General features: G+C 42.8%; 1 protein-coding gene across 2 annotated transcripts in view; it reads right to left on the bottom strand.

Annotated features, from left to right (window-relative positions):
- Positions 1-27599, bottom strand: part of RASGRF2 (Ras protein specific guanine nucleotide releasing factor 2) — a 117991-nt gene that overhangs the window by 67070 nt on the left and 23322 nt on the right. For both annotated transcript variants that reach the window (XM_058826944.1, XM_058826945.1), the window contains exons 2-8: positions 15871-15977; positions 6179-6326; positions 5047-5136; positions 3631-3884; positions 2663-2742; positions 2021-2214; positions 666-775 (exon numbers count right to left, since the gene is read on the bottom strand). In XM_058826944.1, coding sequence (XP_058682927.1) covers positions 666-775; positions 2021-2214; positions 2663-2742; positions 3631-3884; positions 5047-5136; positions 6179-6326; positions 15871-15977 — 983 coding nt within the window. The remainder of the gene's footprint in view (positions 1-665; positions 776-2020; positions 2215-2662; positions 2743-3630; positions 3885-5046; positions 5137-6178; positions 6327-15870; positions 15978-27599) is intronic.

Here is a 27599-nt window from a genome sequence, read left to right as displayed (position 1 = left end):
GGTCTCTTTGTTCACAGCAGTAAACTGCATTTCCCAGAGAGGAGAACCACATTTCTCACTGGGTTGATGAGAGGAACATCTGAGAAAGGTCTGGGGGTTCAGGGAAGAGCTTCATTTTGCAGGTTTCCACAGGGAACATCAGTTCTCAGAATATATCTCTAGTTCCTGCTTATCTGGCATTATATTTGAGGCATATATGAAAGTCAATTGGCACGCAGAAATTCTAACAGAGATAGAGAACTAAGTACTTTCCAAGACCATGATTATTTAAAATGCTCTTCTCTCTTTAAATTAAGAAAAATAAAATTTCTATATGTAAAGAAAACTGCTCTGTTCATAACCCAGGAGTAGGTGGTTTCTATAGTGATTTCAATTCTCCCCTAACTAAAATATAAGGAGACACTTGTAGATCTAAATTTGCCAAAAAAAGAAAAAAAAAATTTTATATATATATATATATATATATATATATATATAATAGGCAAAATATTACACTGGGATATTTTTGTTATTTTTCATTATCTTCTGGTTTGGGTTTGATCCTTTACTTCAAAATACATATCTTTTTTAAAGGAGCAAAACCAAAGAAGAACAAATAAAAACTGTTTTTTTCTTTTCAAAACCTTTAATTCAAAATTATTAGACATAAGGCAGAAAAATCTTACCTTGAAAGTTCTTCTAGTTTAGATTTAGCAAATTCAAGGCTCTTTCTCTCAACGTGTTCGTGTGGTGTATGAGCCAAGAGTTCATGAAGTGTTATAATATACCTGGGAATCTTGAAACCAGTAAGGTATAACATCAGTAAATCCATATATACCTTCCCTTAATTTTAATAGATTATGAGCATGTAAATTTCTTTTGACATTGAAAATACCAGGTGACCTGTCCGCATTCAGATAGAAATCACATTGCACAAAAGGAGATTGAAGAATGTCCTGTATTTGCCTATGAAAGGCTGCAGGGTAACAAGGACCCTTCAGAGCTTTTAACCACAGAAAGAAGGACCCTTCAGAGCTTTTAACCACAACCAAGTGATGGTGCAGCATAACTGGTCTGACACAACAAGATTTATGTAGGAGGAGAGGTAATATTATGCTCAAGTGGAAAGTCATCAGCAATGACATAATAACATTCCTCATCACCCAGGAACAGGACCATCTCTTTCCCTCCCTTGACCTGGTTTAAACTCAATGCAAAACAACCCCAAACACATAAAAACTTCAAAATACTTCAAAATACACCACTTCAGAAGTTAAAAAAGTAATGTTGTGGGTGCAACAACAGCTCCTAAGGCTAATATTAATAACTAATATGAATTACTAACACAAGTAATACTGATACCCCTTTTTAATTTTTTTTTCTCAATCTGGCTTGCAATTACTGCACAAGCTGAGGGGGTTCACTATTCATCTAATGAGTAAAATGCCAGGTTAAATGAAAAAGACACAAAAATTCTCAGGCCAGCGCTTCACAAACATCTTAAAACAGCTGCAAATATCAGCTCCAGGTAGATCATAGTAAAATATCAAGAGGGTAAGCACAGTTTTCAAAACTTTTGCAGTTTATTTTTCATTTTCTAAAGACCAAGTCACTCGAGAGCAAAGCGGGGAGAAAGATACAAAACATATTCCCAGTAAGGTTCCTATGGCTGCTCTAGGTTACGGAGTATCATCTCTCTCTGGACTTCATAATCAGGGGTTCTAAGTCAAGGAAATGCTCCTTGTCAAGTTTCTCTGGTGCCAACCTCATCCCACACTCCCCCTCAATGTTCTTAAGACAGAGCAAAGATGAGCCAGCACAGCTGGGGAAAAGATCTCTACAGGCAGAGTGGTATAAACTAAATAAATTAGTTAAATAAATTTAATTAATTAATTAATTAAGTAAACTAAACTAAACTAATTTTCAGGAGAGTATTTCTAGTTAGGCAAGAAAAGCCTTCAATCAATTGCAATGTCAGTAACATAAAATTAATCAACGGAACAGCAAAACCAAGCACACACAAAAAATGCACAAGGAGTACCTGAAACATGGGGTAGGTAAGGAAAGTTTCCAGCATTCGGCCCTCACATGCTGGGTTGGCTTCATATTGCTTCAAGAGTTTGTCAAAATCTCTGTTTTGCTTACAGTTTGCCAGCACTTGTAGGCTGTATTGATGATTCCGAACAAATTCTTGATATATGTTCAGCATTGGCAGCAGAATGTCAAATAAGTCAGCTAGAAGAAGGAGAGAAATGCCTTTTTTTTCCCTCAGCTACCCATGTACTGAAACACATTTTTAAAGAAAGCAGCGTTTTCTCTGGAAGTGGATTACTATAATCAGTTCTGTTTCCAATGTACTGACAATTCAGAAACTTTAAACAGCTCTTTCACCTGCCCAGTGATGGTTGTTCTGATTACCTAATGGTCAGGTAGTATTACCAAAAATACAAGTCTAGTCAATGCTCAGGGCAGAGGAATACTCATATACAGACCATTACTGCCCACATGGGATTCCCACTACACCTCATTCTTGTGGTTTTAACTCTGAAAATGCATTCCCTTCAAAAAACACTTTAAAGAAGTCATGTCTTTAGGGAAAAAAAAACCAAACCAAACAAATCCCTACTGAATTTTCAAAAATAAATATGAAAGTTATACCCCTACAGAAAGTAGAGTAACTTACCTAGAATTAAGGTAGGCCAGTTAGCTATTCTTGCTTTTAAGCCCTGGTGAAATATCTCATGAAGAAACATGATTGTTTCACTGAAAAACAAGTATTTAAACAAATAAAAAAACAATTCTGGTTTTATTTTCTGATTAATTCACAGAGAAATATCTCTTCCTCTTTTGCCCTTTGCTAGAAAAAAAAACAAACAGAAGACAGTGATTGTTATGGAAATAAGCGCTTCCTTTTATTGCATTGTTTAGAAATACTAGCTTGGCGCTCTTAAAAACTCATAGCACTCAATATAAATATTCTAACATTGTATTGATATTCTAACAAGGGAAAGGAAACCTGCCTCATGACTAAAGGAACATACTCTATTTCTCAGAAGTTTGGGGCAGGTTTGGATGCAATCCCAATCCTGTATCTAATGTTAGATGCCTCCTGGGCTACTGGAACATGCTCATTACAGCAGTACTTGGATGCCTAATGAAAGAACAATCCTTTTTTTGCAGGATATGAAAAGACAAGTGAGAGGGAAGGAGACTCCTTAGGCAGGACAACAGAAAATAGAAGCTTTGACGTTCTCATCCTCGGGTCTTATTGGGATCATATGAGGCCACAAAGTCCAGTTTTGCTCTCTTAAGAGAAAAAAAGAAACAGGAAAGGTGACAGAAAATTATGAGCACTGCCCCAAGAGGCACCATCTGTCCCTTTTTCCCTCTAGCAGAGGGAGACACAGAGGGCAGGAAGGTGAAGAGGTCATGCTGTTTCCAACAGCATCACCTGCAGCACCTTTGCCTTTCAGCCCTGGAGACACCAGGTGACATCACCTGCACCAGAGCCAAATCAAGGGCCAGGACTCTGCCTTCAGCTGAACCAGAATGACAACAAGCCGTCAGGGAAACCCACAAAAAACACCCAAATAAAAAGCCACAGAAACCCCCCAAAAGAGCAACAAAAAATCCCAAGTAAACCCCCTATACCTGTTGAGGAAAATGCTACTGACGTCGTCGTGGCTGATGGGCGGCTTCTTGGAGCTCGCTGCCATCCTCAGGGGCCGCAGGAAACAGTTCACCAGGACATAAAGCTGGTGCACATACTCAGACTCAGCCTCCACCATGTTGAAAACTATCTGGTTCCTCTTCCTCATGCTCTCTGCATGAGGAGAACAAATATAATCTTGGACAATGGTTTTCCATTTTCTTCTGCACAACCAGCCCCGCATAAAGCTCTGAACCTAAAAAGGGATCATGCAGAAGAGGAAAGTAAGGAAAAGAACACACTACATGACTTGTCATAAGCTGTTCACTGTAGAAATAATCCTCAATATTAGAAGTCTTTGCTCAAAAATAAAAATGTTCTACAATTGTTCTGTAATTAAATATATTTCGCATTTCTGTTTGTTAAGGGTCATAATTGTTGCCAGGAAACAGACTGTAAAACACAGCATACACAGAGGGAATCTTTCACTGCATGCTGGAGTGTTGTCCCCTTCCCACCAGCATGAGTCCTGCTCCTTCCTCCTCCCTCTTAAACATTTCTCTTACACCCCAAAGGAACCCTGCAACACCTCCAGGTAACACATTCCAGCACAGACTCAATACCATTATTGGCAGAATTCTTAAACGGACTTTTAAGCTACGTTTGCTTTCCATTCTGAACAGAAAACACTTGGCTGGTGCATTTAAAGCTATGTATCAATACATCACTTGGTATCAGACCCCAAGGCAATAAACATGGAATTCATAAAGACAGATTTTTGGTGTTCTTAAAAAGCACCTCTGTGTCATGGAAAAATCTAACTAAGCACAATATCTACTGAAATTGCAAGTGGATTAAAGATGACAGGTCTACATCTGGTCACAGAAAATTTTATTCTTTCTGTGCCCTGATCTTGATGTGAAGATCATTCATCTTGAAAGAGAAGTGCAAAGTTTTGCTGGTATCAGTTTACTCTGACAAAAATAACTTCAAAAATAAGAAGGGGCCCAACTGTCAAAACTACCAAGATGCAGAATGCAGTGAATTGCACATAGATCCAGAGCTCTCTTGCTACTAAAAAGGGCATTCCCAGCTTCTGCACCAGTGGTTTATCTACACAAAAAGGAAAACTCACACCAAGTAAACAGGACAGTGCTGACCCTGGCTCAAACTGCACACTTCAGAAAAAGACAGAAACTAGACACCTTTCATGAAGGATTTTATGCAAATACATCATAAGATTAAATGTGGCACTAAATATATATACAGTTGAAGAGATTTAATCAGGGGCAGGGGAAAGGAAGACCTGCTATTTAACTGTACATAAAAAAAATAAATAAAACTAGACACACCAAAATATGGAAGTACACCCCTCATCCCACCCTTGTCCCTTTAAACACAAAAGACATCATGTTTACCTTCTTAATTTTTTTTATATCTGGATCTTCATCTTCCTGGTTGCCTTGATAAGGTCGCATTTTTTCCTTTGTTTTATTCAGTGCTACAATCTGACAAAAACAAACACTCATTAAATGCTTCCTCGAGTTAATGAAACCCTTGGTTGAAGAGCTAACAGAACAACAATTTCCCTTTCCCCCAACCTGTGGAAGGGGCACAGAATGACCAGCACACGTCTGGGACAGGGACTGGGGCATTTCAGGCCAGTCCAGATCCCTGTGCAGCTGGGAGGGGGACCCAGAACGAGCAGGTTCTGACCCCAAAACTAGCTGTGCCTTTTGGGCTTTATCAGCCTGGGACTGCAACATGGTTTTTAACTACATCCAGGGAGTCAGAGCAGTCTGGAGCAGTCCTTAGCACTATCACAGCCAAACTCAAACCTGGAGGCTGGGAGGAAACAACGCAATCAGTGGCACCCACTCCTCAAAGCAGTGTGTCTCATCTCGAACACCCTGACAGGAAAAGTAACCCCCCATCAGCCCAACAGGCCCCAATATTATTTTTAAAAAATTATCCAAGGATTCACTGTGGGGACTGTTACATACTAACCTCACTGGGTTCTGCCATTTTCACAGAATACTACAGAAACAGTGAATACCACTGATGCCTTAAGTTTTGCCTTCCACAGTTCCCAGGTTGTGCCCTGCCCTGGTGTGTGACTCTGAACTCCACACACAGTGACAGCAAGCTCTCCTCACAGCTCAGGCACACACAACAATCCTTTCCCAGCCCCACAACCAAGGGCAGCGCTGCAGCTTTGGGCCCAAAAAGCACAAGCAGCCCCGAGCTGAGGAGAGCGAGCTGGGAGGATGGGACTGCATCCCCTGCAGCTGCAATTGCACAATTCACCCCGAGCTGGGGATGGACCAAAGTGATCCAAGGGTGAAACTCCTGAGCCACCTTGGCTGGAGCCAGGGCCGGGCTCTTGCAGTGCCCAAGGTGCATCCTTGGAAGGGCTTTTAATGAATCCCTGCTTTGTTCCTTTAACCCTGCCCAGCCCCTGCCCCTGGAGCCTCTCCAGGCACCAGGAGCACAGCCAAGCACCCAGCAGAATGCTGGAATCAGTGGTTGCGTGGGGGGTCTGGCACACACCTCTGACTTGAGCCTCTCAATCTCCGTGTCCTGGTCCTCCAGCTGGTGCCGGAGCTGGTTGGCCGCCACCTTCTCGGTCTCCACGATCTGCACCAGGTGGATGTACTTCTGCATCAGCACCTCCCGCTCGATCAGGATGTCTGAGTAGCTGCCAGAGAAAGCTCGGGTCACTAAAAACAGCCAGATGTTGGTTTACAAGCCCCTCACAGGACATGGACATTTTGCCACAATGGCAATAAGCCTGCAAAGCCACCTTTGTTTGTTATAATGTACAGCTTGATCATAAGCCACGCAAATCATAACCCCCAAATCATCCAAACTGACTTTAATATCCTTTTTTAGACACAGTACCCAGTTTCACAGTATCCATTTACTGAGAACAAGATCACTGCACTTTTTATGAGCTTCTAACTCTCATGCTGAGCCCAAGAATTTGGTAAATTCAAATTGCTTTACTTATTTTGAGGTCTTGATTTTTTCCCATGTTCTGAGAGGGCCTGGGGGAGCATGTAGGACTTCATCAGAACTATTTCTCTCCATCTGCCGGATCTCTTTATGGAAGAATTCCCATCAAAACTGTCATTTTAGTATGCTGACACATGTTTTATTCTTTAAGGCATTTTAAGATTACTGAAATAAATGCCTTTAATCTAATCAGTATCAGGAACCACGCTACCAGTCTTTCTTTTAGCTCTTGGGCAGCTTTCCCCTGAAAAGGGATAATATTCCTAGTGCAATCCACTATTGTATCTGTTGTTGGGTTTGAGCACAGGATTTAACAGAAGGAACTTTTGGGTTGTAAATATCTTCCTTTTAAATTTCTTCCTGCTTGTTACAGCACTGAAAAAACAATGAACACTTGCTATTAAATTCTGTGAGGCTCTTAAAATTGGAGTAATGTGCACCCTCCATAGTGTGGTTTTCTCCTGTAAATATTTACTGCATTTCAACCAGTGTTAGTGCACTTACACACTGGAAGGGGCCAGTATTAAGCACAGTGATTGAATTCAGCACCTAACAAGCTGGAAAACAAGCTTGGATTTGAAATAATTACAATAAATTCCCACAGCTATCATAAAGTAAAAGTTTTTCCTCCTGTACAGATTATAAAAAGAATAAGAAGTTAATTTGCTTCTTTTACATTCGCTGTTATATTTTGACTACTGCAGAAGTAAACAATACACTGGAAAAAGGAAGGTCAGGGCACCTCTTCCATGAAGTAAAAAAACATAAATAAATATGTCATGAAGCAATCCACTTATCACTCAGCTGTGCAAGAAACAGCCGTGAAGTATGAGATTAATTCTTTAAAATTTTTAATAATAGATTGTTTTGTTTTGCAAGAATTCTGGGGGTTTTTTTCAGAAACCAGAGTACTTCATCTCTTTTCACCCTAAAAAGGTAATTGTACATTGTAAAAAGTGTCTGAATTAAAAGCATTAATTGTGTCTGAGTTAGCACTAATTATTTTACAGCGTTAAGATAAAACCATATATAACATACATAATAAAACATTTTGATTTACATTTAATATAAATAGTCTTTCCTACCTAAAACCAAATCCAGACAGGTGAATCACCCTCTTTTTCTATTTATCCTTTATAAAATGTTCTAGAAGTTTTGCTACCTATTGTTTTCAACACAGAGTTTGATGGGTTTCACTTCGGTTTTATTCAAACTGAGGAAAATGGTAGGAAAACAGTAGGACACAGACTCACAAAGGATGAACTTCTGATGTAGAACCCAAGATATTGTTATATATAGTGCTTTTTCTTTTACTTCTTTGTTTCCTCCAGGGGAAGAAATTTATGTCTATTTCTTGGATTCTTTAACTGCATTAAGCTGGACTTCCACAGCTTTTTTTTTCTGGGGAACAGGAAACTTTGCTCTGGAAGACTGAAGATTTTGTTCCTTTGAGATGCTCTTAGAGCAATTCAGCGGGGTGGCTTTGGCTGTCTAAAATGTCAGGCTCAGCCTGGAAACCAACCAACATCTCCCTCACTCCCATAATTAGGAGTACAAAGAAGAGTTAATTAGGAAAGCCTGTGTACACCTACACTAACTTATAATAGCCTAAATCCATTTTCCTTCTCAAAAATTCTTCTGGGAAATGAAAAATCAAAGACTTTTGGAATAAATTTCATGTACTTGCAACAGTCCTTTCCATCCATCTCCTGCACGCCTGAATAGAGATCACCATATCCAAATGTGCTAATCTGAATATCCAGAGTAATCCCAGGAGCCTTACAAGAGGACATGAACACACATCTATAAAAAATCCTTGTCAGAGAAAATTGTACCAAAATGTTCAGATGTCAGAGGAACACAGAAAAATATATAAAACAGGTTGTAAGCAGCCAGGCTAGGTCTGCTTTTCTGTCTGGGGTATCATTTAACAGAAAGAAATAACTGCTGCAAACTACAGCTTGTATGAATTTGTATTAATATTTTGCTGAGAGAAGCAATTCCATAATGTCTAGTGTAGATAAAACATCCTGAAAGCTGAGGCTGAACCTGTCTGCTTCCATCATCTGTAGAGACAGAGCTCAAACCAGGTATTTCAAGAAGCTCTGACTGACCACCACCTACCACATGGAGAGAGGAAGAAAGTAATAAAGCCCTGAGAAAAACTGCTGCACCATTTAGGCTGACATGCTCAGAAAACATAGGAAAACTGGAGAAAGTTTAACTGTAGCCACATTAAGGGATTAAAGTCTCCTTACTCTGGCAGCAAGCCAGGATAGAAGTTCCAGTAGTGCTACCAGCAAATATCTTTGAGTTTTGTCCTGAAATGAGATCAGAGCTATGGTTCATTGGAGCACTCTGTGCTAATTGCACTAAAGCTGCTCAGGCTGCTGGGAGATCCAGGCATTTGGTCTGGCCACATCAAACCACCCTCTTGAAAAGCAGAATGCACAGCCTAATTCACTGGTTATGAAAACCAGGCTCTGGCTGTCTGGAAGGCAGAAGAAATTGCCTGCATCTGTCCCCACACCCACCTTGAGCTACTGCAGGACTGCTTAACAGAGGAGAAAGAGCCTCCAGACAGGTTTTAAGCCTGATGGCATGGTCACAGCCACAGCAGGGATGGAAACAGTAAAAGTGCACTAGAACATAACTAATCCACCCCTGTCATCCTAAAGTGCCTTGGTGTGTGATGCACAGTTCTGAGGGATCCCAGTGCCAGCCAGAACCACAGGGCACCATGAGAACTCCACCCCCAAATGATTTTTGCTACATGATCCTTTTAGCTGAGAGGGGGAAAACAGCTGGAAGACGGAGCCTTTGGGAGAGTGGGCCCAACAACCAAAGCACCCAAAGCTCGCCCAGGAGCAGGGCTGTGCGGGCAGGGAAGGCCACCTGCCATGTGGGATGGAGCCTGTGCTGGAGGCACCTCTCCTCAGCCAGTCTGTCACCCACCAGAGCCACATCTCACACCAAAACCAGCTGCTCCCCTCATCCTGGCACCCCAGCCAGGAAAATCTAACCAGAGGAATTCATCCACAAACAAACTGGAGGAGAATGGTACCCCACCCCACTGTGCAAAACTGAGGCAGAGCTCAGAGCACCAGCAGCCAGGAATCACAGAATCGCGTCATGGGTTGGGTTGGGAGGGACCCCAAAGCCCCCCCAGTGCCACCCCAGCCATGTCAGGGCCAGCTCCCAATGTCCCAGGAGCTCCCAGCCCCAATGTCCAGCCTGGCCTTGGGCACTGCCAGGGATCCAGGGGCAGCCCCAGCTGCTCTGGGCACCCTGTGCCAGGGCCTGCCCACCCTGCCAGGGAACAATTCCTGCCCAATATCTATTTTAACTCCCTCTTTTAGTTTAAAACCATTCCCCCTCATCCTCGTGCTATCTCTCCATGTAAAACATCATTCCTTCTCTTTTCTGTGAGCCCCTTTAAAAGGGAAGCTCATGAAAAGATGCCATGAGTGCCCAGAGTCCCTGGAAAGGCTCTGCACGTCTCCTCTCAGGCTGGGAACAGCCACCAGCCACAGGGGTGTGAAACTGTTTATGAGCTACAGGGAGGAGCATTTTGGGGTTGTATAAGGCTTGCTATGAAAGTGCAGGAGCCAAAGGCAGGGAAAGGGAGGCACAGAATAGGTGTGAGGAGCAGCAAGCTTTGGAAAACACAGAGATAAGGGGATAAAAGGAGATAAAGGATCACAGCTAACCAGAGTGATCAATACACTGGTCTGGCTGTGATCTGTATATCAGCACCACTACCCACCCTGCCTTCTCATCAAACCCCACCTCACACCCCTCTCCTTGCTGAGGGGACTCTGTGTGTGCACCCACGGAGCTCTCAGTGCCGCTTTCTGCAGCTGGGACCAAGAGGCCACAGGTCCCTGCAGTGCCAGTGACACACAGGACAGGCAGGAGGTGTGAGCCTGGCCCGATGAGTGGCCACCAGCCACGGCTGAGCCGGGCCAGCCCAGCTCTGGGGACACACCATGGCCAGGCTGGACCAACAGGTCCAGCTTTGTGATTTGGCTGCTGGAGTTTCCTTTTTTTTTTCTGAATTTTTCCGCATTGGTGCCCAGCTCTGAGCTGCATGCAGAGTGTCAGCCACTGTCCTCACACTTTGCTCACACACAACAATCCCTCTGGGCCCGGAGCTCAAGGACACCCCACAGCCTCAGGCCCCAAAAGCACAAACAAAAGTGACTTGGGGGGAGCAAACTGGGGCTAAATGACTTCATTAGCTGAAGCTGTAATTGCAGGATTAACCCTGGTATGTGAATGGACCCAACTTAGAATTGTCTGAAACACTCATGACCATTGTCCAGCTTGGTGTAGGCCCTCAAGGGCTTTTCACTGCCCAAGGTGCATCTGTTGAAGGCCATTACTGAATACCTACTTTAATTCTCTTAACGTTGTCCAGCCTCTGTTCCGGGTAGCCACTCCAAGGCACCACGGGGACAGAGGTGCAGGAGCAACTCCTGGACAGCCTGCACAGCTCAGTGATTTCTGGGGTATGTGCTGGATGCATCTCTCTGCCTCACTTCCAGCCCACCACAAAACACAAAACTTTGGTTTTTAAAGCACCTGGCTGCAGCTAATCCACCCTCACTGACAGCAGGGCATCAGTACAAGGCAGCTCTGAGCTGCCACACTGAGCACACAACCACCTGCAAAATATGGTGTAAAATACACAGCAAAATGTGCCTTAGAAATCTGAGGGAAAGCCTTTTTGCCTCTGTTTGTTTTTAATTTTAAATTGCCAGTTAGAGGGCAGTAGTTCCTCATACACTTTAAACAGTGATCCCAGGTGAAAGAAGCATTCCCATTTTCCTCCCTGCTCTTCTCCCACATCACCTCCGCAGTGAGCAGACCTGGAGGAATTAGATTGATTAAAACTAAGCTGGCAATAAATTAAAAAAGCATATTTCCTTTTCAAATCAGTTTCCCAATTAAATTCACACTTGTGCCTGCATGAAAGAAGGGTTTTCATTCCCACACGTGGTAAATTTAAGACTTGGAATAAGTTAAAATAGAGAAGTCCAATAAATTTTATTAATACTGCATTCATATGAAGAAATAAAAAAAAAACCCAAAACATAACCGTTTTTGAGCTACATGAAAAAAAGCCTTAAAATATAAAAGATTTTATAAGAGAAAGTGGTAAGTACACCTCAGTGTATTGAGGGTGAAATAGACTTTTTCATAAGAGACCAAGTACTGGAACAAAGCCAAAAACAGGACTTCCAGATGCAGTCACTGACAGAGGAGTTAGGATTTGCCAGGAATGACTCTTCCTGCCCAAAAATGTAGCTCAGAAGAAGCAAAGCACACTCTGCCAGCCGGGATATTATTGAGAAGCCAAAATAGTGAAAATTAAATAAAATGGAAGGAGAAGGAAAGTACAGATGTGGAACTGATAATGAGGTTCCATTAAAATAGACTGGATTAAATATCCCACTTCCTACTCAAAAGCCAAACAATCCCCCATGTGAGCAGAGGGCTCTGTGGACAGAAACAATGGACAAAATAACAGCAGAAAAGATCCCTAAATTATGTACTGGTATCCAAATAAAATTCTTCTTTACACACAGTGGACTATTCACTGAGATTGGAGCATCCTTTTTTCAACACTCTGTTTATAACTGACAAAGTAAACATGTAACATGTACTGGGAGTTAAAAAAAAAAAAAAAAAACAACATGAAAAGCAGTCCAAAATTATATGTTCTATATGTCAATCTAAGAAAACAAGAGGACTCAACTACCTCAATTGCATCGTCTCAGCCAACACAGTGATTACCACTGCTCCTTGTAAGGATAAGACCCTCTGGAAAGCAATTAAATATTTCCCTCTCTCAAATGCCAGCATATTCACATAGAACAGGATGTTCCCGGGTCTGCTATCAATATAAGAGTGGCAGTAATCTTCTCAATGCCTCCTGCAATTTGTAACTAAGACACCTGAGATGGTACAAAAAACTATCTTTAAAGTGCTGTATAAAATACCCTTCATCAATTCCTAACAAAAACCTTAGGTTAGGCTCAAATCAACAGTGGCACTCAAGAAGTTGCCAAAACTTCTCCCATTTGTCAAAAAATACAGATAAACTCAAAGGAAAAGGTCTAGATTATGACACAGGCAAAATTCAATTCCTAAAGAAAATCTGTGCTATTTTGTTCAATTAAGTTGGCAAGAAGAGCCTTACACAATACTCTAAAACTATTACTTTAGCCTCCTTTTATGTATCTTAAGCAAAAGACACAATGGTTTAGTAACTAATTAGAAACTCCAGGTTGTTCTGCTGACACAATGCAAAGCAAACAAAAGCAGCTTCCAGTGAAGTAGAAAACCATCAGAGCAAGGAGGTAGCCCACAATAGGGAATGACACTCCATGTTTACCACCTAAATTTTACCATTTTTTGGTCGCTTGTTGTAATTATGTCCAAGAAAACACAAGAAAGCCACGTCTGTATCCCTGGGAAACTTCCCTAAGAAATTTAGATACCCATGAAGAGAAGGTGATTAAGAAAATCTCCCAAATGTCATAGGACCATGAGACTGTCCCTCACAAAGATGTCCAGAGTTCAATACCAGCAGGAGGTAGGCCCAAGTAAAGTGGTAACAGTCAAATAGCAAAAAGGGTGGAGATAAAAATAATGATCTTAGTGACCTCAGAGACCCAGATGTAAAGTCTGCAATTACAATTACTCCACTTCCTGGTGGAGTCAAAAGTCAACCACCCTGACCCTGAATGTCACAACCAACTTCTACACAAGTTCTCAATACTTTTAGTTGTGTATTGTTTATCATTACCTTCATTTTGCGTCAGTTTCTACCTTGAAAATTGATGTGTGACACATTTACAGACTTAACTACAAGGGCAGAAAATTTACCTCATGTCATGAAGCTCTTCTTGCTTACATGCATTTTACTCCAGGCAATGGACAAGAATCCCAGAACCACTGAGGCTGGAAAATGCCTCCCAGCCCAGGGAGTCCCAGCTGTGCCCCATCCCCACCTCATCCCCAGCCCAGAGCCCTGAGTGCCACATCCAGGAATTCCTGGGACACCTCCAGGGATGGGCACTGCAAACCTCCCTGGGCAGTTCCAGTGCCTGAGCTCCCTTTCCATGGGGAAATTCCTGCTCTGTCCACCCTGAGCCTGCCCTGGCCCAGCCTGAGACTGTTCCCTCTCCTCCTGTCCCTGTTCCTGGGAGCAGAGCCCGACCCCCCCGGCTGTCCCCTCCTGGCAGAGAAAGATTTATGGCCAAAACAAACCAATACTGCAGAGGGGGAACCCTGGGACGCTGCTGTCCCTGAATGCCACAAGGCAAAAATCCCTGCTCCCTTCTTCTCTCACGGTCAGTAGGATGCCTCGGGATTTTAGCTTTTTTATGTTTTAGCTCCTGCAGTGCATTGGTGCCCAGCTCTGAGCTGCATGCAGAGTGTCAGCCACTGTCCTCACACTTTGCTCACACACAACAATCCCTCTGGGCCCGGAGCTCAAGGACACCCCACAGCCTCAGGCCCCAAAAGCACAAACAAAAGTGACTTGGGGGGAGCAAACTGGGGCTAAATTACTTCATTAGCTGAAGCTGTAATTGCAGGATTAACCCTGGTATGTGAATGGACCCAACTTAGAATTGTCTGAAACACTCATGACCATTGTCCAGCTTGGTGTAGGCCCTGGGAGGCTCCTGCCCAACCCAAGGTGCAGCTACTGAAGGCCTTTAATAAATAAACACTTTATTCTCTCAGTCTTGTCTGGCCTCTGGTGTAGGTGCCTGCTCCAAGGCATCAAGTACCCCACAGAAAAGCTGTCCCAGACCAGGGACAAGCCCTGCAGCAGCACAGGCCTGTGGCTGTCACACTTGGACACCGAGCCCCAGGGACCCCCAAGGCATGGAATGATGTGGTCACCCACAGGGATACTTTAAGCTTTGCCTTTCACGGTTCCCAGGTTGTGCCCTGCCCTGGTGTGTGACTCTGAACTCCACACACAGTGACAGCAAGCTCTCCTCACAGCTCAGGCACACACAACAATCCTTTCCCAGCCCCACAACCAAGGGCAGCGCTGCAGCTTTGGGCCCAAAAAGCACAAGCAGCCCCGAGCTGAGGAGAGCGAGCTGGGAGGATGGGACTGCATCCCCTGCAGCTGCAATTGCACAATTCATCCCGAGCTGGGGATGGACCAAAGTGATCCAAGGGTGAAACTCCTGAGCCACCTTGGCTGGAGCCAGGGCCGGGCTCTTGCAGTGCCCAAGGTGCATCCTTAGAAGGGCTTTTAATGAATCCCTGCTTTGTTCCTTTAACCCTGCCCAGCCCCTGGCCCAGGAGCCTCTCCAGACATCTCCAGCACCAGGAGGAGGATGCAGACCCCAAGGCTGGATGCCCAGGCAGCACAAGGCCTGCAGCCCCGGGGCCTCATTTCACAAGCTCTAAATTAAAAAACTACGAGCTGCTCGTGTTCAATTTTAGTTCTGAAGCAGAATCACTTCTGTTTACATGGCTCGTGTCCTAAGCAATTCGGGAGCTGCCTGGATCCTTGTGCGTTACCATGGCACTGCAGATTAGCTGAGGTGAGTGGGGATGGGGGGAGGCTGCAGAAAGTGCATTTCAGCAGCAGCTTTGCCTCCACACACCATTCCTCAGGCCTCCAGTGAGGTGACTTTCACTTACATCACACTTAAACCGTGGCCACTTGCCACACAGACCTCTCCTCAGGCACAGGCATGGCTCAAGGTCCTACCACATCCCTTTTCACAGAACTGTGGTTCAGGTGGTTTAGAATTTCAGTTTTGAAGTCAAAATTTTATTTGTTACCTTAATGGCTTGACTGGCTCTTTCTTACATTTATTTCTCTAGAAGAGTTTCTAAGGAAAAACTCATTTATTCATCTGTCATATCATTAATTTCCTCGTTCACATAACACACTTGTCTCTATTAGAGTCTCTAACAATCCTAGGGCTCGCTTCTAATAAAATAATATTCTTCCTGAACTAATTCCAACTGCAGCACAATTGCTTATGAAAGATACAAGACAGTAAAATAAGCATTGGATGTTAAAGGTGGTGGTTTTTTCTATAACATGTTCATGAATTGCAAAATACACACAACTAATACATGTTAACATTTATTTCTGTTTGGAAGGTGGGTTTAGATTTTCAAAGTATTATCCATTTATCTGTAATAACATGGATCAGAGGGTCACAAATTGAGTTTCATACCTCGCTTGGTGAATAGCTTCTACCCACTCATCTCCATCAACCTCATCCTCACAGCGCAGCTCAAGTGGCTTCTGCCCCTCATGGCCAAAGAGAACAGTAAAGTAATGCTGCAAATTAGAACAAAGGAAAAAAAATGTTCAGAAACTCTTAAATGAAAAAGACATATAAAATTTTCAAAAATAAACAAAAAGCAACCAAACAAAAAGTACAAAACACAAAAAGCATCCCACCCAGCAAATAAAAAACACCGGAAGACTTTCTATACTCAGCCCAAAGAAGATGTGTTTTAAGTTTTAGTCTTGAAACATGGATTGAAGTTAAAACAACCCTGAAAATATTCCCCTGTGTTTCAAGGTAATAGCTTTCATGTACTTATTGCTAAGTTATTGTTCTAAAACTTCCACATCCAAGACAACAGAATATAATTCCCTAGAGAGCTCCTAGAGCCAACTGCAATAACAGAACTACAGTGGGGTGTCTGCAGTTCTCTCTCATGTTTTATAACCTAAAATTTTCCTTACAACCCAGCACAGGGACCCAACTTGGAGCCACCACCACCTCCTCCCGAGAATGCAGACTGTGCACTGGTTCCAGCTTATTCCCACCCTCCCAGAAGAACAGGGACCCTTCTCATCCATCTCACTCCCCTGTTTGCCCCTCTCTCAAGAAGCCTCACCCATAACTGTATAGGAGCTACCTTTTGTTTTCAAAAGAAACTGCTATTCACCCAAAAACTCTCATGTTCCCACTGGCATTTCTTGCATGAAGGGCATTTGTTGCATTGCCCAGGTGTGCTCCACAGAACTTTCAGGTAGGTTTTTGCTGCTCTCAGAATGCAGCATTAGCAGATTTAGCTATTGGGGAGGGGATAGCCACCAGGTATCTACCTCAGCTCCCATTTCACGGGGACAGTTACTTACAACCTTACTCTGCACAGCTTGTGTGCCACCTTAGAGCCAGGCAACAAACAGACTTCTTCCAGCTCAGATAAAAACAAGTCAGAAATTGTTCTACCTAAACACACACCTTTAATTTCCAGAGGTACCTTAAATGCACCCGTTAAAAATCCAGATGTTTTGCGGGCAGCAGGATAGTGAGGGTCATAAAAACATCTGGGTTTGGGTCTGAAGTCATTCAGCAGCAATTCAGACTGAACTTCTCTGGATTCCTACTTTGTCCTCACTGCCCAGAACTCCCCCGTCCCTCATCCACCTCCACACCTGTGCTCAAGGAACAGAAATTCCTGTCTGGGGTCATCCAACAGCCAAACCCAAGCACTCATACATTTGGCTTCCTTTTGGGTAACATGAGCACAAAAAGAGGAATTCCACGAGAAGAAGTTATTCACTTGTGCATTGCATTAATTTGTTAAACACCACTACATGTATACAAAGTACTCTTCATGCAGAAGACCACCAGAACTGCAGGATTACAGACAATCACAACAGAATGAGGCCAAATCAGAAGCAGCATTTGCATTTAACAGCCCTTAACTAAAGGAAGTCCAGGCTTAGATCTCTTAAGTTTCAGAAATTAAACACCTCCAGAGCCCAAGTGAGAGCTAATAAATGAGTAAATGGACAATCTTATAACCTGTGGGGTTTCAACAGAGCATATCACTTAAACCTGAATGCCATGAATAGGAAAGGAAAAAACATTTAATCAGGTCCATAGGATTCTCCATAGCAGTAAAAGATAAAAACTTTTACAACAATACAGTGCATTTGAAAATAACCTACAGCACAGTGAAAAGTGCAGCAAGATTACACACAAATGTGCTCTGTTTATAGAGTGGAATAGTCTATTTTAAAAAGCATATTTAAAGATAAATCACACTGTTCAGCACTGCATGTTATGTAACAAGTTATTTGCCTTTCATAAAGCTGTTACATATAAAATTAGAATAAAGACACAAGTGCAGACAAGCACTGGATTTAACCCCATTGTGTGGGGATTCAAGTTAAAGGGAGAGACAATATCAGAGTCCTCCCTACTTTTGAAGTGCAGCAACTCAGACCTCTTTAAAGCAAGACTTGCAGTCATCTCATGTCACAGAATTTAAACTCAGAGGTGTGCAGTTACCATGGTGACAGGCACGCCAGGAACACACAGTTAGACCAAGAAAATGCATGCATTTGAACCAGCTCAGAGGGCAACCATAGTAGGTCTGCACCCAAAGGCAACTAAAGCTGAATTACAGAAGGCATTTTTTGTGAAATCACCTACATCTGTCAGCCCCTCAAACAGGCATACTGCATTCAAGCATCAGCATCAACTCTCACTTCATTTATCCAGAAATAGTCAACTCTAGAGCAAGCAAAGTGCAATAAAAATATCATAACATGCCTCTAAAAAGAATCTCAAAGTCATCTTTGAATTCTCTTTTCAAAATAAATGTTGCTCATTTAAAAAACTAATTTACTACAAGAAAATAAGACGGTATCTGTGATGCACTATTACATTCTCCAGTAAATGATGTATGTGAGTGGGCCTGTATATATAATTACACAGAGACAATATAATTTTAGCACTGCCATTCAATGCCAAACAGTTCAGCTTGCGCATCACTGCAGCACAGTACAGGTAAAAAACACCCTTCTGCATACACACCATCCTTTTCCTGAAGGGAAAACAGTAAATATTTAAGCACTGTAGCACATATTTACATCAACTACCCTCATCACCATCATTATCCTGTCTGTTGGATATCAGGAACACACTTGTGTTTCAAGTTCAGCTGGACAATTTTGTTGTTTATGTTTATTCTGAAAAACAATGGACTCATAGAAGGTAATATGAACAACCTGTGTTTTGACAAAAAGCAAATTAAGCAATTCCATTTCAAGGTGTCTTTTCAGTATTTGGGTGCACACAAGTGACATGGCAAAATTTGTGACATTTGCACAAAAACACCTTTGGCAGAGTTCAAGGTAAAGCTTTAGAAAAAAGAGGAAGGAAAGCTTCAGGTGCCTGGCACAGGTGTGAAGGCATGGCTGCCAGCCAAGGAAAGAGGTAAGGGACATCAGGAGCGGTGTGTCACTGCTCTGACTCCTCCCTGGGCTAACCAGAGTTTCTCCCTGCAGGGAAGGGAGGAATGAGGAAGGAGCCGATGGGTGCTGCTGCAGAGAGAAGACTGGAGCCAGGCTCAGCCTCTGGGTGAAGAAGTCCTGCTCCAGAGCTGGGCTGCCCAGCAGCTCACAGCAAAGCTCTGCCCTTATAAAACTGCCCAAGCCATGGCAGCACTCAAAACAAGGCACCAAAACCTCCTCAGCTGCCAACATCTCCCCTTCAGAGGGGAAAAAGCACATTGTTCTGATTACAAAATAATCAACCAAACAAAAAAACCCTCACAAGAAAAACAAACTGACAAAAAACATGACAAAAGTGTGCAACAAAAAACACAGCAAATAAGCAAACAAAAAGCACACACGTGAAACAGCCCCACAAAAACCAAAATCCAAAACCAAACCCCCACAAAAAAAAAAACATTTAAAAAAAAAAAAAAATAACCCAAATGATACACGCCCTGTAACAGAAATACTGCTTTTAAGGAGGATTCCCAGAGAGGTGCTGGCACCTCTCCCAGGCAGAGGAGCTGCTGCCCTAGGGAATGTCACTTGGCAATTCCACTTTGAGCTCCTGCCTTCAGCTGCTCGTAAATTCCTTCAGCTTTGACTGTCCAGGAGGCAAAGCTCACACTGGGGAAATGATGCAAGTGTCAGCAGTGCTTTTGCTATCCCACCCTCCCATCAGCAGGACGAGCCACCAAGGGGCTCCAGGGTGGCACCAAATTGTCCTCGGAACTTTCAAATGGTGTGAGTGGTGTGGCAGCAGGTGCCTGCCCATGGTCTGCCCTCCCCTAAGCTTCCCTTACTAAACATAAAACTAGCTTGCAATGATGCACTGTAAAATTGTCATTTTTAAACCTAGTTGTGCTGTGATCTCGCTAGGTGCTACTTCCCGATTTTTCACCGATTTATTGAAGTACTGGTTTAACTATTTGAGCCAGGACACAAAGAGAAAATTACTGACATCACTATTGATAAGAATGGGAACCAAAGATGAAAAACAATCAATGGTGGAAAATTTGTCTGCGTACCAAGATTGCTACCAAAACATTAAGTGTTTGTTAACAAAACAACAAAAGCCTGTCTTCAACGTGAGGCATGAGGAAGATTAATCATTTACCATGTATTTAAGGTTTATATTCATTGCCTGATGTTTGCAAGGGCTTGTTGCAAATCTTTGATGCTGAAAAAGGTGGCAGAGGTGATTAATTAAAAATTAACATGACAAGCTGAAAATATTTCTTGTTCTTGACTTCTAAAGACATTTTCATTTCAGAATCTGGAAGCCTGTGTGCAACCTGAAATGCAAGTAAATTACTGAGCAAAAGAGAACAATCACTGCAGCAACTGAAAACTCCTCAGTAATCCCAGAAGGAAAAGCAGCAAATTGCAGCCTAAATCAAAGCAGCTTATGCTATCCAAGGACACATTAACTCATGGAGTTTTCAGATGTGTTCTACTGACAGTATTTTACCCAGCCTCTGAAACACAAAGCCAAAATGTGTGTTCTGTATTTCTCACATCCTGGGGAAAGGGAAGGAAAAGAAGGGGAAATGTGGGGAAGAAGGCAGCATCTCCAGAAGGGAAAAAGTGGACAAGGATGAATGTGTGGAGGTAAGGGAAATGTTTGGGGGAGAAGGCAGCAATCCCTCACAGAGAGAGATTATTTTAACAGTGTCAGGACAAGGGGAATGGTTTCAACAAGAGGAGGGTGAGATGGGACATTGGGAATTGTTCCCTGTCAGGGTGGGGAGGCGCTGGGGTGGATTTCCCAGAGCAGCTGTGGCTGCCCCTGGATCCCTGGCAGTGTCCCAGGCCAGGTTGGGGCAGTGGGAGGTGTCCCTGCCATGGCAGGGCTGGGATGGATGGGCTTTAAGGTCAAACCATCCTGTAATTCCATGGCTCTGCCAGCAGCACACTGATGGGCAGGAGAGCGCTCCCCTCTGCCAGGGAAGATTCCCCCGTGCTGGGACTTGCTGTGCTACCACTCCTGGCAGGAAATCCACCTCCCACTGCTGTTCAATTATCATGAGAACAGAATAATGGCAGGAATGAGAATTCATTTCAAAGTTTCCTGGGAGATCTACTGAGACAACGCATTTCATGCTTGTATCACACCAATTAGTAGAAGCTATAATGAGAACAGGATCAGTGGACATCAGAATTAACACGATGTACTAGGGAAGAATCAGATGGTTTTTGCCTCCTTTTGCATCTCCTGTAAATCCAGAGGAGCTCTCAGAAGGTTCAACAGGTGTTTGGATTGCAACAAAGACAATCTTCACAATGATATTGACAGATATTTAGGGAAATTCTTAAGCATCTAGGATTTTAAAGGAAAAAGTCACTCCCTCAATGAAAAATAAAAAAATAAAATAAAAAAATTAAATCTAATTAAAAGCTAGGAAACAGTTGGAATACTGGGCCATGTGTCAGTTCTTTGAATTAAACAAAGTCATCAAAGGACTTCCTCAGGGAATTCTGTTGAGGACTGGGACAGGCATTACAAAAGATGATGAAGTTTGTATCTTAATCTATTATTAAGAACTTCAACAGGCCAGAGTTACTGGACAGCAAGATGGCAGACACAATTAATTGTCACAAATGCAAAGTGACACATGTGAGGAAAAGCATCCCAAGCTTCACATGTGGAAAGATGGACTTTGTACTTGGCACCAAAACTCAGGAGCAAGATCCCAGGAAAAGTCCCATGAAAGCACCATCCCAGTGCCCAGCAATGCCAAAGGAAGCAGATCAGAGTACAGGGACGACTGGGGAAGAAACAGAACAAAGTGAACAGGGCAGTTACACTATGGAGCATCCTGAGTACCACGGATGAAAAGTACCCTTGGACTTTTCACACAAAGACATAAATTGGGAAAGGTTCAGAAAAAGACAGAGGTGGTATGGAAAGGGTAAAAAAGAGTATGCCCCAGCTGGATAAGTAAAAACTTAATCTGGGACTCTTCAGAGCAAAGGAAGGACAAGGGGTGATGGTTCTGAGATGAAGGAAACCAATTCAGACTGAATATAAGGCATTTTATATCCTTTTTTACCATGAGGGCAGTGGAGGAGGAAGAGGTGGGTGCCCCATTCCTGGAGACATTCAAGGTCAGGCTGGACAGGGCTCTGACCCACCTGATCAAGGTGAACATGTCACAGCTCGTTGCAGAGAGGGCTGGACTAGGAAACCCTTAAAAGGTCCCTTCCAACCAGAACTCTGTAATTCTGTGGAAGGAACAGCTTTGGGGATATAACAGGAGTCTACGAAACCAGGAGGTGTACAAAGCACATGAATAGGGTGTCACAGGTCTATTTCCTTTCCAATTAAAAATAAAAAATCTATTAAACAAAGGTCAGAGAAAACAGCTTCAAAGCAAACAGAAGAAAGTGGCTCTTCACAGAGCTGGTGATAGTCTGGTGCTGCACTGTGACAAAGGAAGTGGTAAATGCAGTGGCATTGGTGTGCAGGGAGAGCAGAGGGTTCACTGTGCAGAATTCTGGGCTAGCAAATGGAATTCATATATTTGGAATTTAAACAGTCCTGAAGCTGAAAATAACGGGAAAGTCATTTCAGAGGAGATGGAAGGGAAAAGTAAAATAAGTATTAAGTTGATGCCTTTCCCAGCATGTCCTCGTGGCCACCATGGACTACCTGGGACACATCAGGGACAGGTAATTAGAGCAGCTGGACCTTTGGTTGAAGCCTTTCTCATAGTCCTAGAGAGGCTAATTAAAATTTCCCTTGGTGGCATGAGGGTATTCTACAGCCTTCATATTGCTTTTGCACCTCATTATAAATGAGATGTGCTGGTGCCTTCCTGAAGTGCTGGCTCTTACGAGTTTCATGGGGTTTTTCTTGCTGCTTTTGGGTTTGATTTTGATTCTCTAAAAAAGTAAAGAAGTAATTTGCAAACCTGGTAGGGAGACACTGGGGCATTTCAGGTTCTGTGTTTCTTTCTGGTGACACCTGGGGATTAAGGAGGGTTTTTGCCATTTTAGTATTACTTCATCCTCCCTGATAGGTAGACATCTGTTACTGAACAGAACTACAGAGAAAGAAATTCTAGAGGTAAATGAGAATAGGGCTTTTATCTGCCAAGAGCACATTAGAAGATACTGATTTGGATCTTCCACACAGAGGGGATATTCAGAGATGGGCCATGGTATCTGCTCCAGGTTTAGCTTCAAACTGGACAAATACAAAATACCTTGTACTGGATGGGGTATGGTATGGCTTGATGTCTCTTTCTTCAACTAATATTGAATTAATTGAGTGTCAACCTGCACCATAAAGCCTATTCTGAAATCTGGCAGTGAACTGCCTTCCAGAGCCATCCTGCAAATATTGTCTGGCCAAGAACAACTGAGGTAATTTTATGTAATTATGCAATCAACAGTTTTCCAATTAGGGAGATTACACATAAATGCACCCTGTGTTATAAACTCTTGCTCTGTCAATTAGAAAATACTGTGCCCAACTTGCATGCAAAGCACAAGTCAAGGAATATACAAAGGTCACTGAGGACCTAAATTCTCCTCCAACTCCGTTGACTTGCATTGAAATTACACCAAATTACAACGGTTATAGCATTTGTTTTCATGGATGAGAGAACCAGGCTAATATGGCCCCATCTGCTCTATTTTCAATGCAGACCATTTGTACTCCAGCAGCAGTTTATCAACAGGGAAAAAATCTGCCACATAAAAGGAAATCTTAACAAGTAGAACCTGCAGGAATGGATACAACAAGTAAGTGCAGCTAAGTTATTCACTAATAATGAACTGAGCACGGGTACCTTCATCTCCAAGTGCATTTGGCACAGTCCAGTGGGAATTTCCTGCCAGAAACCGCAAGGCATTTGCTTGCCAGGGACCTGCGAGCCGCCTGGCAGTGACAGCACGCAGAGCCCTGCCAGCGCTGCTGCCTCCCCTCCCACGAGCATCCCTGCATCTCATTTCCCCAGGTGACTGATGCTGTGCCCTGAGGATACTCCCGCAGGCTGAGTTCCTGAAAAGTGGAGAGTGATTCCCACAAAGCACGGCCAAATCCTACCTGCCCGAGCCCCCCAGCGCTGCCCCCCGGACACAGCCAGCCCTGTGTGCTCACCCGCAATTCCCGGGATTCCGACCCTCCCGAGCACGGGGGAAAGGACACAGCGCCCCGAGCTGCAGCTCGCACCGAAACACAAACATTTCGGCTGCCACTTGTTGCCTCTGATCCCTCCTGGTCTTCGGTTTCTCTGCAATATCTTCCTTCTGCTGGCGAAGGAACAGCCACTTTCTGGGAAAGTCTTGGTTGGAATGGTAATTTGAGAGGTTTTCAGGACGCACCTATCCATGGGGAGAGTCCAGCAAATGGGCAGGTACCTGTGGGGGACCGCGGCAGTGGAATGTTTGCGGTGGAAGCGATGGAGAAGGAGCACAGAAATCCCATTTTCCCTAGTGATGACCTAGCCCAGCAGGTGGGTGGGGGCACAGCCCCTCACTCCTTGTCCCTGCCCAAATTTGAGGGTTTCAGCAGCTTCCACTTAGCCCAAACTGGAGGGAATGAACTGTCAACTCAGCCCAAGTTTTGGTTCCTCCTCCTCAAGCTTGGCACAGCTGAAGTGAACCAAGACTACAGCCCTGCCACATAACTCAGCACAATACAAATAAATTAGTAGAAACAGAGCTGTATCAGTAGAAAAATGTGATGTTCAAACTGACACAGAAAAGACAGATGGGGAAAACAGACAGAAACAGACCAAAGGGAGTACTGTAATCAGTTGCAGTGTTAAGCACTTTTCAGGACTCAAAGCTTTCTGTGTTTTGCTCTTTTTTTTTACCCTGCCTCATTTGTTCAGCAGTTGTCACACCCTTAACCTTTCTCCATGTACTGACAGCCTTTGCCTCCCTGTCCAAACAGCAGCCAGAGCTCTCCAGCCCTTTCTTCTGAAACCTGACAGTGCTGAAAGCTCCTCCACACCAATTCTGACACAAACCTCAGCATTTGGTTTGCCCTGCAGAAGACATCCCTGTACTTTAATTAAAAGATCAGACTTTAAAGGCCAGAAGGAACATTTATAACCTTCTATTTTGATTACTTATGTAATATGGACCAGAAAAATCTCTCCAGAGAGCTCCTGTATCAAACATAGAGGATCAAGATGAGACACACACCCTCTTTCATCAATCCTAGCACATAAAATAATGAAAAGGCCTCCTGAGCCCAAGTTAAATTTTTCTAGGTAATAAATTACCCTCACTGCTGAAAACATGCCGTTTCATTTTAAAGAATGAGCAGGTAGGTAAATAATGAAATTATATGAAGAGGCTGGATTTTGAAGATTGCATTCCTTCACTGCAGGAGTGAAGCCTGGATTCCTCAGCAAATACTGTCACATATGTACCAAAAATAAAAAGGAAAAGAGATAAATCCACCCCAAAGCATCCACACAAACAATTTCTATAGAGCAAACAATTTTTGTGTATTAATTTACAGGAAGAAGATTAATTGACTGTCTTCTAATTATATTCTGAAAATATGCAAACACAGGATTTGACATTTTGAAAGCTCTTTACAGACAGTAACTAATCTCCGAACTCCTCTACAAGGTAAGAATTATAGTGCCCATTTTAGACACAAGGATATGTGCAAAGATGCCCAAATATAGATCTGCTGTAAAAGAGTTCAACTCAAGATTGCTATAAACAGATCTTCTCTCCCTCGAGTGAGCCAACACACGATAGGGAGGCAAGAATAAGAAGTCAGCACATCTCAGACCTTGTTACACCCCTGTTATATATAATAATTTCTATCTATAAACATTTTCAGAAAAAAAAAAAAAAACCAAACACAAAATTTCAAGGAACTGCAGAGTGTTCTGTGAGATGTGGGGACAAGTCACACACCAACACCAGAGACTGACAGGGCTCAGATGGAAAACCAAAGACCACTGCAAAGAGCCAAATACAAGGTTTTCATGACACCTGAACAATTTTATGGCAGGGGAAAACATCCTTTTGTTGACACCATGCCCTCTGACAGCCACACTCTGTGGTTAAGTAGCCCTGAAGGGTTGGAGACTGATTATAACCTTGTAAAAAATTGGCAAGAAAAGTGACAGGCTCTGGTTTTGAGCCAGAGAAGGTAATTGCAGCACCAGAGCCTCAACCTCCACCTTCCATTTACTCACAGTCCACCACAGGGGCACTGGATCAGCCCCAGGAGAGCAGGGAAGGACATTCCAAAAGCCACAGAGCAGAACACAGAGCTGCTCTACCCACAGCTCTCAGAGAAACAGGTTCTTCACTAAAATTACCTTTCCCAGCCTCCCCCCCAAGGGCTGTGGGTGGAAAAGTTCCTGTTTAGGGACCTGTAGCTGCCTCTCTCAGCACACCTGGACATTCCAGACCCACAGGGGATGGTCTGGACTCTTGCACCAAGCCCCTGAGCAGATGGGGTTCACTCAGATGCACAGGGAGATAAAACATTGACCTCACCTCAGGACATCAAAGATCTCGAGACTGAGTCCTGTCCTGTCTCACCCACCAAGAAAATGGGATGAAATTTCCATTACATTTCTGCACACATTCTTCAGTCTACTGTCCTTTGAATTCTCCAAGTTTGCAATGAAAAAAAACCAAAACCCAAAACCAACAAGAAAATACCACAAAAACAAAACAAAAAAAAAAAAGAAAGCTAAAATTAAAAAAATAAGAAAATAAAATTTAAAAAGCCACAAAAACACAAACTCCAAACAAACACAAACCAATGCACCTCACATTGGCCAAGCAGTAATTAAGATGATACCATCATATGACACTCCTTCCCTAATCCACAGGATTTCTTACTGTCCATTTTCAATTTTTGGTTTTGCACAAAGATTGTCTGAAATTTCCCTAACTGTTGTCATTATTTGGACACACTGTAACAGTAAATACTCCGATAAATCACCTTGCAGATATAAGAAAAAAAAAATCTCACATTGACAAGGGTCACAGCCACCAACATTTTATAAAAAGGATAAGAACTGAGTTGCTTTATTTATTTATTTATTTATTTATTTATTTATTTATTTATTTATTATTACGACACCAATTGTGAGCTGAAAATTAAGTTTTCAGAATTTGGTTGGAGATTTGCTGAAATCTGTGTTCAGGCTTTATGTGAAATAAAATTATGTTCAGGCTGTAAAACCAAGAGCATTATGGACAGAATCCACATTTTACAATATTTACTGTCAAAGACCCACTTAGGAATACATTCAGTTTTCAGAAATTTACCCAACTGGAACTGCAGCATATGGTTTCTTTTCAGGTTTTTACTAATTTGTCCCAGTCATATTACCTGTGCTACACTCAATAGTTTAGTAACAGATTTTGGAGATGATTCTGCTGGAAGGTTTTTCTGTGTGAAGCACCTTATACATAGAGATAATACACCTGATGTTTACCCAAATCAGTGTCATGATATAGCAAAGGACATGTTGAGGTTTGCTTCGTAAGTAATTCAACAATTACTTATATTCTCTGATAACAGCATAGAAACTTTTCAGATCTTATAGAGAATGCTTGGATTTCTGTTCCCCCACAAGTTGGTCTCAGCCACACCTGTCATTCCAGCACTATTAATCAAACAGCAGAGTTTGTACAAGAGGAAAATTACTCATGGTAGAA

The sequence above is a fragment of the Poecile atricapillus genome, chromosome Z (genome assembly GCF_030490865.1).
Source record: "Poecile atricapillus isolate bPoeAtr1 chromosome Z, bPoeAtr1.hap1, whole genome shotgun sequence".
Taxonomy (NCBI): domain Eukaryota; kingdom Metazoa; phylum Chordata; class Aves; order Passeriformes; family Paridae; genus Poecile; species Poecile atricapillus.
The sequence above is the reverse complement of the archived record's forward strand: the minus strand, read 5'-3'. Positions and strand labels throughout refer to the sequence as shown.